This window comes from Leucopleurus acutus, assembly GCF_964270905.1.
Source record: "Leucopleurus acutus genome assembly, chromosome: 8".
NCBI classification, from domain to species: domain Eukaryota; kingdom Metazoa; phylum Chordata; class Mammalia; order Artiodactyla; family Delphinidae; genus Leucopleurus; species Leucopleurus acutus.
In genome coordinates, this window is record NC_139151.1 from 14,375,689 (window position 1) to 14,390,509 (window position 14,821).

At 52.8% G+C, this 14,821-nt stretch overlaps 3 protein-coding genes across 3 annotated transcripts in view; 1 reads left to right on the forward strand and 2 right to left on the reverse strand.

Moving 5' to 3' along the window:
* CBL (Cbl proto-oncogene) overlaps positions 1–394 on the reverse strand; it is a gene marked incomplete at its 5' end in the record, with an annotated part of 80,226 nt that extends 79,832 nt beyond the window's left edge. The window contains one exon of the mRNA XM_082844596.1: positions 200–394. Within this exon, the coding sequence (XP_082700722.1) occupies positions 200–394 (195 nt within the window). The remainder of the gene's footprint in view (positions 1–199) is intronic.
* Positions 395–6,068: 5,674 nt separating this feature from the next.
* DRC12 (dynein regulatory complex subunit 12 homolog) lies at positions 6,069–9,553 on the forward strand (the record flags this gene model as incomplete). Its single annotated transcript, XM_082844087.1, is given in 7 exon segments — positions 6,069–6,082; positions 6,334–6,404; positions 6,940–7,059; positions 7,559–7,651; positions 9,053–9,183; positions 9,450–9,492; positions 9,495–9,553. Coding segments are annotated over 7 exon segments (531 nt in total).
* A 1,516-nt stretch (positions 9,554–11,069) lies between these two features.
* On the reverse strand, positions 11,070–14,565 carry NHERF4 (NHERF family PDZ scaffold protein 4; the record flags this gene model as incomplete). Its single annotated transcript, XM_082843844.1, is given in 11 exon segments — positions 11,070–11,226; positions 11,482–11,682; positions 11,835–12,053; positions 12,154–12,350; positions 12,575–12,779; positions 13,041–13,177; positions 13,268–13,457; positions 13,727–13,938; positions 14,269–14,342; positions 14,499–14,548; positions 14,551–14,565. Coding segments are annotated over 11 exon segments (1,530 nt in total). The 3' UTR covers positions 11,070–11,196.
* Positions 14,566–14,821: the final 256 nt, after the last annotated feature.

Sequence of the window (14,821 nt, forward strand, 5' to 3'; positions counted from 1 at the left end):
CACCGCCGACCCCCATCCTCCAGGTCTCCTCCCCACCCCCATATTCCCCACCCCTGCGCCCCGTCACCCCAGCTCCTCGCCTCCCCAGCCTCGCATGACCCGTCCCCTCCCCCAGCTTCCTCTGTCCCTTCCTTCCCGTCCCTCGGCCCCTCCGCCCACGCCCACCCCTGCTCCCGCGGGTCCTCTGCAGGCCTTTCACCTTGTCCATGAGCTTCCAGCACTTCTCCACCATCTTCTTGTCCACGGTCCCCGGAGGGTGGGGGCTGAGGTGGTGGTGGTGGTGGTGGTGCGGCTGGAAGGCGTCCTTCATGAGCCCGATCAGGCCTCCCGAGCCCGAACCCCCGGAGCCGCCGCCGCCCCCGGCCCCAGAGCTCTTTTTCACATTGCCGGCCATAGCCCGGGGAGGGTTAGGGGCCCAGCCGCGTCCGCCGGCTCCGCTTGGCTGCAAGTGAGGGAAAGAAGGAGGGCGTGAAGGAGGGGCCTCTCCCGGCCGCCGCCGTCACAGCCGCCGGCCGTCCGGGCGGAGGGAGGGGCGGTCGCGGGGAGGGGAGTGGGCGGCGCCGGGAGCGTGGGTCCGCGCGGGCGCGCCCCTTCAGAGAGCGCGAGCCCGGGGGAGGGAGGAGCGCGCGGAGCCGGCGGCCGCGTCGGGACTGGGGAGCGACCCCTCCTGCGCCACCCCCTTCCGAGCCACAGCTCCCGGAAAGCTGCGGCCAAGTTTCCGCGCCGTCTCCCCCGCCCCTACCGCGAGGTGGGGGGACGCTGCCCAGGCAGAACCTTCGCGCTGCGCCCCCTGCTGGAGGAGCGGGGAAAGGGCGGGGCGGGGTCTAACGTGGAGCCTGCGCACTAGGCAGAAGCCGAGCCCTCCGTGTTCCTTGTGGGTTGTGGGATGACCGTCCTGGAGGCGGTCATTGGGCTATTTAAATTAAGACAGGTGGCCATAGAAAGAATCTGAACTTCAAGTCTTTACCCCACACCTGACAAATGAGGAAATTGAACTTAAAGCTGTTTGCTTCTTAACACTGTGGGAGAAAAAGGGAAATTTTTCCCCACTCCTTAGTGTTTTAAACTAGTTAAGTCAGGACCAAGGACAGGAATGTGAATGCTGCAGATTGTTGCATCCTGATTAGACCCCAGAAAGGCTTGAGACACTTAGGCCTCGAGCTCTTCTTCCAGGCCCTTTGACCCTTCTGAAAACAAAACACTTACCCCTTTTTTTGCTTTGAACACAAGTTCCTTTTCTGGAAATTGAATATGTACCTAAGATTCCCCTGCGCAGCGCACTGCACCACAGGTGGGCACTGCCAGCATCAAGCCCTGACCACGAAACCTTGAGCTTCAAGCCCTGGCCTGAGGAGTCCTCGCTCCTCCCAGGGAACAGCAATGCGGTTCCCAGTCACTTCCACTTTTCTAGTCTCAAAGTTCCTTTGAAAACTTTGAAAAAAAGAACCTCTCTCCCAAAGAAGGAAGTGCCCTGCCCCAATTTGCTAATTCTGAGCCTCAGCTTTGGGAGTATGCAGGCCCTGGTGTCTCAATAAGTACTCACTTCCTCCTTAGATTCCCCACCTAGCTCTTCTACAAAGCTCTTGACTGATTAGGGAATTAAGCTTATCAAACAGTCCTGTAAGAGGGGAAAAAATATCCTTGTCTGTAATTCAATGGCCTGTATCTAAGATTGATTGCAGAGTCAAAACTGTTATTTCCTATCAGTAGAATTTCCATTAGTCAATTCCTACCTAGAAAGAGTTAAAACGTCTAAAGAAAACATATAGGCAAAGCTCTTAGATAATTGTCAAAACTTCCCATCCCTAGTGCATCCACCCTTAGTTGCAGGCTCTCCTTCCCTCTCCCTTGGTCTATTGAAACCTTTTCCTCACTGATTTCCCTGCCACCTCCAATCCATGCTGCCACCAGACCAGTGTTCCTAACGTATAGGTCTGACAGCATAAAACAAAACAAAACACTTTAAACACTCCCCATTGCCTCCTGAATGAAATTAGCAGTTATGATCTAACTCCAAACTACCTTGCAGTTTTGTACTACTCCAGTACATATATCCCATGCTGGGTGACTCACCAACTCACAAAATACCACAATTCTTTCTTTTTTCATCACTATTACTCAGAGCATTCCCTCTGCCTAAAGAGTGCTACTAAAGTCCAATCCATTTTTTTATACTCAACTCAAATATTGTCCTCCTTTCCAGACAGTCCTCCTCTAAATTTCCATAACCATCTATTTCTCACCTGCCACACATTAATTTATGCTATATTGTCTTATCGACTTTGGTCTTCCACAGTACCTAGCACACTATAGACATGCAAGGGTACTTTTTCCCCTCGTAGTCAAATCCTAGATTTTATGGAATATAGGTTAAGAAATTAACCCTTGGAGCTGTGTATGAGCTTGTAGGTCATCTTCACAATGTACATCATCATTGTACATCTCTGGCTTGGTTTAAGGCTTCCAATTTGCATTATGTTCAGTATGGTCTGTATAGAATGGAATTGTAAATTTTGCACTCTTTTTCTGCTGTAGTAAGCCATATTTCTTTTTTATTTATTTATTTATTTTTGGCTGCGTTGGGTCTTTGTTGTTGCGCACGGACTTTAGATGGGGCGAGCAGGTGCTACTCTTCGTCGTGGTGTGCGGGCTTCTCATTGTGGTGGCTTCTCTTGTTGCGGAGCACGGGCTCTAGGCACGTGGACTTCAGTAGTTATGGCACGTGGGCTCAGTAGTTGTGACTCGCGGGCACTAGAGCGCAGGCTCAGTAGTTGTGGCGCACGGGCTTAGTTGCTCCGCGGCATGTGGGATCTTCCTGGACCAGGGCTTGAACCCGTGTCCCCTGCTTTGGAAGGCAGATTCTTAACCACTGCTCCACCAGGGAAGTCCCATATTTCTTTTAATATATGATGACCTATATTTGTCTCACATTTGCATGAAGTAGGGTGATGCTTCTCTCCTCTGTATCTCTTTAAAACCCCCAGAAGGGATCCTATTCAAAGGAAGACAGAGTTGTGCTGAAATGATCGTTCCTGTTTTCACTTATGAACTGAGGTTAATGAAGAAAGAAAGAAAGATGGGCCTTTCTTTCACAATTTTCACTTGGCTTGTTTTCATAACGTGCTGGAGGTTGAATTGTTGATCACAATGTCATTCTCATTCCTGGATTATTCTACAGCTGGCTCAGTTTGTATCACATCATGTGACCTGTGGCAATATTCTTATTCCATTTCACCTTCGCCCCAAACCACATCCTCTCTGCACCTGAAAGTCGGTTGACTGAATATATTTGAAAAGTAAATGCTTTTCTGAGACACGATATGTTGTTTATACTCTGTAATTTCTGTCCTCAATATGGGACTCCGTGCATCAGCACAACAGAGACACTAATTATTCTATTCAAAAGTCCTCAAACAGGCTTCTGGATGAAGGGAAGGACCAGGACAGGAAGCTCTACTGCATTCCTACTCAGGGAGAGAGGGTTCTGGGGGGAGGGGGGGAATAAATGAAAAACATGCTTCAAGATTAGAAGAAAAATCTCCGATTTGGGAGATGTGCCCAAGGTTATCTGACACTGAGGTACAGGAACAGTAAGCAACGGGAAGGACAAGGCCGCTTCTTCTCTTTACTCTGTAAAATGTCCCCGGGGTCAGAGAGGTACCCTGCAGCCACGAAGGTGACAAATAAATATCATCAGCCTCTGCCTGAATCTGCCTGCTCCCTAGAGGAAGGATTTTTTCCCCCAGATCTCATGGCTATTTCTTCAGATCTGTTCCTGACAACAGGCAATTGACCAAAAATGACCAAAAAATGTTGAGGAAGACAGAGATAGAAATATCTAAAGAAAGAGTCTGCAGTTCCCTTAATCCGCAAGGGGAAAAGCTCTGAAGTTTCTGCTGTTTTCATTCTAGCCAGTATGGTGTCCAGAGATCCCAGTGACAGACAGACAACAAGGCTCCCAATAGCACAGGGCTGGAGAGAGGGGGTGGGGGATGAGGGCTGCTGACCAGGGCAAACCACTCGTCATTGTCCCTTCCCCAGATTTATTTTTCCAACTCCAGCAAGAAGCATCCCTAAGTGGGGGGCAACCCCCCAACATTGCTCAGTAAATAATTTAAATAGAAAAACGCAGGAGGGCTTCCCTGGTGGCGCAGTGGTTGGGAGTCCGCCTGCCAATGCAGGGGACACGGGTTCGTGTCCCGGTCCGGGAAGATCCCACATGCCGCGGAGCGGCTGGGCCCGTGAGCCATGGCCGCTGAGCCTGCGCGTCCGGAGCCTGTGCTCCGCAGCGGGAGAGGCCACAACAGTGAGAGGCCCGCGTACCGAAAAAAAAAAAAAAAAAGAAAAAAAAGAAAGAAAGAAAGAAAAACGCAGGCGACTCAGTAGAAGGTCAAGTAAGTCCACTAGAGGGAGCCCCAACCAACCCAGTACTGCAGAGAGCCAAGCAAGGTATTTTCTCAGCACCTGTCTGAAAGTCAACCACAGACAGGAATACGGGAAAAGAAGCAATACATTAAGTCACAATGAGAGAAGATAGTCCTGTAAATACCCAGGGGAAATCCAGGCCTTTCAAGATTTACAAAATCGAAGATTTCTTTTTTTTTATTTTTTTGGCCGCACGCTGTGGCTTGCAGGATCTTATTTCCCCGACCAGGGATCGAACCTGTGCCCCTTGCAGGGGAAGCGCAGAGTCCTAACCACTGGACAGCCAGGGAATTCCCCAAAATCAAATATTTCAAGACCAGGAAACTGAGGCTGAGCAAGTTTAAATGGCTTGCTCAAGTTTACATATCCGGACGGAGGGGATAAGAACTCACAGCTCCTATCTCTAACCAGTGCCCTTTCTTCTCCATTTGCATGTATCTATGTCAACACCCTGGGGTCCTGGGTCTACCTCTCCTCTGCGTCTCATTTCTCTGAAAGGGGAAACTCTCTCAACCACCTTCTTCTGCACTTCTTTCCTTCATACACCACAGAGTGCCTCCCTGAAGGAGAGCTTCAGTTTTAAACCTAAGAATGTCATTTTGCTGATGAGACCTTGGGATGTGTAAATTGCCCAAAATGGCTACTGTCAGTCCTTCTCCTCTGTATCAGCACAACAGCATTATTTCAGATGTGTAAATCTGTAATTTGTAAGTCTCCAAATTGCAGGCTGTGCTACAGAGAAGTGAATCATAGATGATCGGCTCCAAAGCCCTTTCTCTTCAAACTACACTTAGGATTTGGGGATAAGGAGAGTATTGGCCCTCTGAGACCTTGGTATTTTAAGCTTTGTATTTAGTCCCTTCTACCTTCCTATGAACACCATGTTTCCCAGTTGCCCGGACAACATACAGCCTCCAGAAACCCAACCTTCCAGTTCTCAGTCCCGCCCCGGACAGAAATTTGCCACTCTGGATTGGTTCCCAGAACCCAGTCTCCTCCTCTGGCTCCTAGATCGTTGGGCCTTTTCTCTGCCCCTCCTCGTGAGTGGGTCACACCACAGGGAGACACGACAGAGGCAAGAGAGGGTCTTGCAGAAAGGAAGAGGCAGGGTAAGGATGATGGGAAGAGGGAAGGGACCAGGTACTGAGCTTTGTTTTCTCTGAAAGAGGATTGAGAGGAATGATTTCTGTACTTAGAACCTGACCGATAGAGAGAAACAACTCCATCCTTCCCAGTGGCCTCAGCCTTGCCTAAGTTTCCAAGGAAACCCAAGAACAGAAGCTTCTGAAAAGTATAAGAGACAGAGTTGGAGACTAGAACACTAATTCTCCTGAGACTCCTGGTTCAGTCTAGGGGTCAGGTAAGCATCTCCATTGTCCAGACCTAAATACGAGTCCCCTCTCTCCCCCAGGACAGCAAGGAAATACAACCTAAGACCAAAGAAAAAAGGACAAAACCTGGGACACAGAAGAAGAAAAGGAATGCAGCTGTTGGTGAGTCAGGCTGGGTGGAGGTGGGTGCCCCCTGCTTCTCCACGTTCTGGCTCAGAGACCGAGCAGAGGTCCTCCAGAGAGAATTCAGCCCTCTGCCCGATAAGACGGAGCTGTCTTGACCCTCCTCCTTCGTATCTGCATGCAGATTCCATGGAGCTGGGGAAGTGCGGAAATCAGCACCTATGCCCATCTGAGCCCCCTCTGGCTCTGTGCCTTCCTTATGTATGCATTACACATCTTTTGAGTACCTGCTATGTGCTGGGCAGTGAACTCATTAGACTTTGCCATCAGAGATCCCTCATTTAGTGGTCCTGAGATCTCCTGCAAAAAAAAAAGTCCAGGGTGTGGGATGAGGATGGGAGGGGAGTAGGTAAGGCTGAGATCCTGACAAGCTGAGGCTCTGCCATCTTGCCAGGGCAGATGTGGAGACTGAATCCATACACAGGCTGGCACTGCTGGGAAAGGAGATGCTCCAAGACCACTTGGGTAAGAAGAATGGAAGTTCTGGGGGCAATAGAGGTGGGACAATGGGCATTTCTGTATCCCTGGGAGCTTGAAGGGTTGGAGCTACGGTAGAGGGCTGAGCTGATCTCTAACCATCCCCTAGTGGAAAAAGATTGTCAAGAGTTAGGGTTGTGAGGAAACGGTGGGCAGTAAGGGCTGATAAAGGCAGCTATATTTTTCTTAATTTTTTGTCCGCACCACGCGGAATGAGGGTTCCCCGACCAGGGATCGAACCCTCACCCCCTGCGGTAGAAGCATGGAGTCCCAATCGCTGGGCTGCCAGGGAAGTCGCAAGGCAGTTATTTTTCATAGCCAGAACACAGAGGGAGTTTGTGGTTCTTAGTAACGAAGAGCCTGTAGGATTCTAGGGGGGAAAAATACAAACACCAGAATGACAATGAGAGACTGGCAGCCTGCTGCCAGGTTTCCAAAGGTGGGCAGAGTCCATCAAGGCCATCAGGGCTGATTTAGTGGGGTCCCCAGCCAGTCCTTAGGGCTGCTCTGGGACTGTTCACAGCTCTGTGGAGGGATGAGGCCTGCCAAGCCAAGGCTTCTGAAGACAAGCTGAAGCAGAGGATACAAGAACTGGAGGCTGAACTGGAGGGGGCCTGGAGTGAAGGGAAGGCCATATATGCAGGTGTGCAGTTGATTAAGCAGGTGGGCAGGAGACAGGGGCCTGGAAGAGGACACCCAAGAGGGCCAGAGGTTGCTGGGTAGGGAGACAAGGAGGACTCGCATCTGCCATGCCTAGTCTCAGCCTTCCCAGCACACACAAGAATCCTGAAGGAACCAAACAAAGGCCTCTGGGATCTTGGGCAGGGGCCTTCCATGATGGCCCATGCCACACGCTTGATGCTGTGTGGGTTACAATACGCAGCCACAGCCTTTATCTCATTCATCCTGTGGGACTGAGTGGAGAGAAGGGCCTGAATCCCCATCCTGAGTGGCAGGGGGAAGGGGACCTTGTTTCCTAGCTCCTTCCCCAGCTTCTCAGAATCACCACAAGAAGAACCAAAAGGCCTTTATGTATCTGCCCCTCTGGACCAAGCAGAGCCCTCCCTACTCACAACTTCCCATCCTTTCTCCATCCCTCTGTCCCCACCTGGGTCCCTGGCCACCCACCATCCCCACCACAGACGTGAGTCGTCAGTGCTGCACCCTGCAGGAGGTGATGGAGCCCCACAGCAGGCAGCTGGAGGAGGAAGTGAGGGGCCTTCGGGAGCAGTTAGATCAGCTTCCCCACCCTCGAAGCCCTTTCTCTCGGAGGATCACTGCTGCTGCCCAGACTGAAGAGGTAGATTTAGGATGTTTCTTCTCTAGAAGACTGCAATCTAAGCTCCCATATTGCTTTCCCCACTGACCTTCCCACCATTGAGAATCGCAGCAGACGGTTCAGGACAGCAAAAAAAAAAAATCTTAAGCTATAAGAAGAAGACCTTGGTCTTCCCTGGTGGCGCAGTGGTTGAGAATCTGCCTGCTAGCGCGGGGGACGTGGGTTTGAGCCCTGGTCTGGGAGGATCCCACATGCCGCAGAGCCACTAGGCCCATGAGCCACAACTACTGAGCCTGCGCGTCTGGAGCCTGTGCTCCGCAGCAAGAGAGGCCACGATAGTGAGAGGCCCGCGCACCGTGGTGTAGAGTAGCCCCCTCTTGCCAAAACTAGAGAAAAAGCCCTCGCACAGAAATGAAGACCCAACACAGCCATAAATAAATTAATTAATTAAAAAAAAAAAAAAAGAAGACCTAAGTCTCTTACCCCATTTCCCTCTCTCAGTGATGTCTCCAAATCCAGTTCTCACTCCCCACCGCCACCATGTCTCCCATAAGCAAAACATATTCCCGCTCAGTTTGGCTGATTTTTATAATGAAACCAAGCTTAAATGAAACTGTTTAACTACTTATTTCCTTATCTTCAAGGCCTAATGCATGGTAGGTCCTAAATAACTATTTTCTAATAAATGAGAGAGCTTCTAAATAAGCATATACATGTATGTGTGTGTGTGTGTGTGTGTGTGTGTGTGTGTGTGTGTGTGTGTATATATAAGCTTTTGTTCTCTTCCATCTTGGTAACAGGATAGAGTTGAAAAATTTTAGCATGGTGCACAGATTTTCCACAATTTTGGCCTCAAATTTTCTTATCCTAAAATAGCTTTATTTTAGCTATAGATATCCAAGAGCTGCTTATCTGCCATGCAGGCCCTGAGCCCCTTTCCTAATCTTTGCCTTATCTCAAATTTAAATGCAGTCAGCATTTATGAAGCACTTCCTGCCTACTAGGTGCTTTCCCATACATTATCACATTTAACTCTCACAACAAGCCTGTGAAGTATGGGTCATTTTCTCTATAAAGATGAAGAAACTGAGTCTCAGAGAGAGATATGTCAGACATTACACAAGTAGTAAATGACAACCAGATTTGGGACTCAGATCTCTTGTCCCAAGCCCACTGTCTCTACTCTACCTTAATGGTATATTTCAGCTCTTTATAGGAACTATGGGAAAGTTGATGGCTCTGGGGAAGTCTGGAATGATCCCACTCAAGTTCTGCTCTTTGGGTCCCTTTGGAGACTCTGTTCAAGGGTAGAGTGTCACCATCCTGTCCTCTTTCATCCTTCTGCCCCCGTCCCCAGAGATGTGCCAAAGGGAGGCGGAGGCTACACGGAGAGAGGCCTTGCAGGCCCTTGGAGAGTGGGACCGAACTCTGGCTCAGCTTCGGGCCCACGAGGCAGACATGGAGGCCAAATACGAGGAAATCTTACATGTAAGCCCTACCCTCTGAAGGCCAGCCATCCCAGTGCCCAGCACCCCCCCCAAAAATCCCAACTAATGTGACAATGACAGGCCAGGGGGAAGGAAAAGAAGCATCCCCATAGGGAACTCTGCTCTATCCTCAGGGGATACAACCATGCCTACCCACTAAGAATAAGAGCTTTGAGAAAACACTATCCAGGAAAGCTTACAGACCAACCTGGGACACCCCTCAGCCAGCCCTCTCCCTTCCTGAGATCCGAAGCTTGGTGTCTGCAGGACAGCCTGGACGGGCTCTCGGCCAAACTGAGAGCCGTCAAGCCGTCCACGCCCGGCACAAGGAGCAGCTCCGCCAGTTTGGACTCAACCCCCTGGATCTTTGACTGTGAGCCTCTAGTCTCTGGGGCCCTCTGAGGCCCCAGCAATAACGCTGTCTGTATGTAGAACTCAACAGGACTGGGGGCTGTGATTTTGGGGAGAGATGAGTGCCCCTCCTAGGAACATCTCAGTTCTGGGCTGACCCATTACCCTGAAGACTGAATAAGAAGAGAGAAATTCGACAAGGTCTCAACTTCTCTCCTAGAGAAACTGGGTCCCACCCCTTGAGCCTGAGGCCCTTTTGGTCACCCTACCCCCACCAACACAAACAAAGGCAGCCAGATTTGTGGGGAAAGGCCATTTCTATAATAGACCAACAGTGACCAGGCACCAGCTCCCACAATCCTAAGGTGCCCACAGAGGGAAGGTGCAGCCGGTCTCCAAGTTCCTGCAATATACCCGACAGTCCTGGAGTCATGCTTAGGGCAAATTCCAGGTGGCTTCAATCCTAGCCGGCCCCACAGCCCGCCGGGAAAGGGAAAACTCTGTTTCTTCTCTATTTTACTACAACGTTCTCAGTTCTACTTCATTTCTGGTGAAACGTGGAGGAGGGAGGTTTCCCACACCAAGTAATTCTCCGTAGACACAATTTAACTTTTGTGTTACAATTTAACTCAATTCCGACACAGTCTACCTGGAGGTATCATCACATCCCGCAGGTTAAGGGTTCTGTCCCACAGACTGCCCTCGACCTCCAATACCAATCTCGAGTCCAGAGATTGTGCTTCTGACCTACTAGCTATCAATCAGAGGTTCCCACAACCCCCTCCTTGGGTTCAATCATTTGCTAGAGTGATTGAACTCAGGGAAACAGTTTAGTTACTAGATTACCAGTTTATTATAAAGAACACAACTCAGGAACAGCCAGATGGAAGAGATAAACCGGGAGAGGTATGACCATGGAAGCTTCACGCCCTCTCCAGGTGCGCCACCCTCCCAGCACCTCCACGTGTTCAGCAACACGGAAAGCTCTCTGAAACTGTCCTTTTGGGTTTCTATGGAGGCTTCATTATGTAGGCAAGATCCATTGAACACTGGTGATTAATTCAACCTCCAGTCCCTCTCCCCTCCCAGGAGGTTGAGGGTAGCGGTGGGGGTGGGGCACTGAAAGTTCCAAACCTCTAATCACATGACTGGTTCCCCTGGAAACCAGTGCCCCATTCTCAGGTGCTTTTCAAGAGTCACCTCATTAACAAAACTAGGTGTAGTTGAAAGGGGCTTATTGTCAAAAACAGAAGACAGCTTTCTCTCTCTTACTACTTAGGAAATTCCAAGGATTTTAGGAGCTCTGTGCCAGGAAAGGGTATGAAGGCCACACATATATTTCTTGTTATAAATCACAAAATCATACCACTCATCTCACGCAGATCTTCATCCTTGGGGCACAGCTCCCAAAGATCCCATGTGACTTCCTTTGGAATCAAAGGGGAGAATCCCTCATGGGCCCACCTGAGGCCTCTGGCCACACCCTCTTCTAGGATGTGGGCATGGGAAGGGAGGGAGGCCAAGGACTATCCTGTGATGGAGGAATCCGGAGTCCTAGAGCTACAGCTTCTGGTTTAAAGAGAGCATCTCAGCTCCCACCACCTCAGGCTGGAGAGTGGAGACAGGAAAGCTTGGGCAGATCTGTGCCAGGCATAGGGGGGTGCTACAGTAGATGTGAGGCTACAGCCCAGTCCTAAGCAGAGAAAGAAGGGAAGAGGTCATTCAGAGACCAGAAGAGTTCCCTTTCCCTGTGCCCCCCCACCTCACTGGGATGCCCAGGAACGGGGCTTCTTCCCTGGGTCCTTCTGTCCCCACGTACCATGGCCTAAAGTCCCAACCTGAGTGGCCCACCCTGCTTCACCCTGCAGCTTCCCGCTCTGCCCTCTGCTCTGGCTCCCCTCTGTCCTCTTCTGGCTGACTCACAGTCCATCTGTCTCTTCTTCCTCACCTCTCCAGACCCTGGGGGAATCCAGGCTTCCAAGCCCTGCTGAGATCGGGCCGCCAGCTTCAGGCATAGGGGTGGCTCCGCCTCAGCCAGCTGCTGAAGTCTTTCCAGGTCATTCTCTCCGCCCATGGGATTCCCGTTCACCTCCAGAATCACATCTCCCATTTGCAGTCCCGCCCGGGCAGCTGAGCCTCCTAGGGTCACCTGGTGGAATGGGGTTGGGGGGGGGGGATGTAGAGCTCGGAACACCACGGAAAAGTCTGCTGGGTGTACTGAGGCTCTGGGAGGGAAGCAGAGGAAGGCTTGTCAAGAGGGAAATGATTGAAAAGATCCAAGGTCCCTGGGGCATCAGTCACCTGGGAGACGAAGACATGAGGCCCACTGGCCACACAGCTGAGTCGGAAGCCATAGCCACCGCCAGGCCCAGGGTACAGGAAGCACTGGCGGAAGCCGCGTGGGACGGTTGTGTCTTCAACTGGTGGGTCCCTGGTCTCAACCAGAGAGGCTGAGCCGGTATCCTGGGGAGAGTCAGGAGCCTCTGTGCTCTCCAAGAAGAGAAGTGGGGACAAGCGAACCTGGAAAAGAGGAAGATAGGACAAACCATGCTGCTTGTTCCCCCACCCGAGTCCTGCTCTCTTCCTGCCCTCTCTCTAGCCCCCGCCCCTCAGCTCGCACCATGTTGAAGAAGCGGTCGGCCTCGGGGTCGACGACGATGAGCGAGACGCAGGAGCCCTGCGCCCGGATCTTGGACACTGTCTCTTCATGGCCCAGCCCTTCCACGCTCTCCCCAGCCACAGCCACCAGCCGGTCCCCAGCCTGCATCCCGGCCTTCTCTGCTGGCAGTCCTGGGTCCACCTCCCACAGGAACTGACCTGGGATGCAGACATCCTCACTGCTCCTTCCCCACTGACCCCCAGTGCCGGCCCAGGCCACCGTATGCACACCGGGGGACTGACCCAGGGCTACACAAGAGGAGGAGGCCCGGGCTGGGGTTCAGCCAGGGCCACCACTTGTGTGCACTGAGAGGTGTATATATACACTTGTGTGCCCACCCCAAGGCCCACCTTCCCTCCCTGCCCCCAGGGCTCTCACTCACCCAGCCGACCGTCAAGGCCCTTCTCCTCTCGGAGCACGAACCCGAAGCCCTGGGGCCCTTTCTCTAGATGCAGACAGCGGGGCTTGGTGGGCAGTGCCCAGCCCTCTGCCAGGGGTGCAGCCAGGGGCATTCCCAGCTGGCGACACTGTTCCTCCACCTCTGGCCCTGCCACCAGCAGGGTCACCTGCTTGCCACTCTGCCAAAGCTGTGGGGACCCAGCAGGGCATCAGCATCAACCACCTGGGTAGGGAGGGCAGAGGCAGGCGCCTCCTCACAGCCCCTCTTCCCAGGCCCAGGAATGAGGCACTAGGGAAGGGAGCGGAGGGCCCAGCACAGAGTGTAAAGGGAAGGATGGTGACAGGTACAAGGTCAGATCAGGCGATTAGGCGTGTGGAGGAGGAGTCTGCTTCCAGAGGCAGGGACCAGGCCCGAGGGGTGAGGACGGATGGGAAACAGGCAGTCATACCTTCTTGCTGAGTTGGGTATGCGTGAACTTCTCCACGCTGACCCCATTCACTTCTAGCAGCCGGGCCCCAGGGGGCACTCCTGCCTGCTCAGCTGCTCCTCCAGTGCTCAGCACTAACCAGAAAGGACCCCGATGTCCTGGAAGCACGAACAGGAAGTCCCTGCCTGCTGCCTGCCCAGAGCAGGGCTGAGAGCCCCATCCTGAGCCCTCCCGAGCTCCAAGCTCACCTTGGGTGATACTGAAGCCAAAGCCGCCCTCGTCTTTCACTATGTGGCACAGCCGAGGCCGGACCCCTCGGCCGAGCGTGGGACAGAGGTGGGCGTCGTTTCCCCGCTGAGCTCGGGCCACCTCACGCACGTGCTGCGACAAAACCGTCAGCAGTACCCGAGGACCGCTGGCCCGGATGTGGCGTATCACCTGAACGGTGGGCACACAGAGCGGGCTTGGGCTGGCCCCTCTTGCCAGCTTCCCCTCCCTGGAAGCTACACTTTTCACCATGGGAACCAGCTCTCTGGAGACCTTCACGCAACCATTCGGGCCTGGGCGTCCCTAAGTTCTGGGAGATGGGGGAGGTTGAGGCTTGGGTCCTGCCCCCATATACCCAGGGAGGTGACCAACCGGCTTCTGTCTCCCTGAGGTGCTATAGAATGTTCTCCTGTACCACAGGGGTCCCAGCCCAACCTCACCACTGAATAGTCTTCATGTTCCACGACATGGTTGTTCACCCCCAGGATACAGTCTCCTTCCCGAAGACCCTGGCGCTGGGCAGAGGTGCCTGGCTCCACCCTGCACACCACATGCCCAGCCCTGCCCCGCTGCTGCTGCAAGTGGAAGCCAAAACTCCTGCCCTCCTCTCTGTTCAGCAGATAGAAGCGAGGTCGTTCCAGGCTCCAGAGATCTGGAAGGGGAGGTGGGCAGCAGAAAAGTGGGAGGAGAGGGGACATGACCCAAGTACAAGTCACCTTGTGTCTGGCAGACCCTGCCCCTGTGATAGAACACCAGACAGGCTTCTGCCCAGTTAGGTATTGGGCAGGGGGACTGAACACGGACCAGGCAGAGTGGCGGGGACAGGAAATGCCTGGCCCCCTTCCACCGCCACGTGGATACTCCCACCAAGGCTGTTATCAGAGGGAGACAGAGTGAGTGGTTACCAAGGAGACGGGAAGCTGTGTGGAGCCCTGGTGGCTCTGGGGAAAGGAAACGGTTGCCCCAAGTGGTGGGGGGTTACCAGAGGGCTCGTGGTCTTCAGCCAGGGAGAGCACAGGATTATCAATGCCCAGTTTGGGGTTAAACTCAAACTTCCTGCAAGGAAGCAAGTCAAGCAGGTAGGAGAAAACTGACATCCGGACTTGGGTCCCAGGCTCGCCTTGAGGTGCTAATGGCTAATGGCAGCTGAAGAGCTTCCCCACCTTCAATCCCTCCTCCCCTTGCCCCAATCCTTCACAGCACAGCACTTACGGGGCCAAGGAAGCTGTGTCCTGAAGATCTGCTGGGAAAAGAAGGGGTGAGGGGAGGAGAGGCACATTCTGCCCCCCCGAGACTCCTCTTCCATGGTCATTAACTGAAAGGACTTCGGGGAACCCCCAAATTCAGGACTTGCTCCAAAAGGGTCTTCCCTTCCCCTTCCTTCCCCTCCCCGGCCAAGGCCTCCTGATATGCACGGAAGTCCGAGCATATCAGTACAGGGCGTGGACCAGTAAGGCAGACACATCCAACCACTCACCTCTCCCCTCCTGACTTCCAGACTACTTGCCTCAGGGCTCCAAGCCCCAGTACCAAGT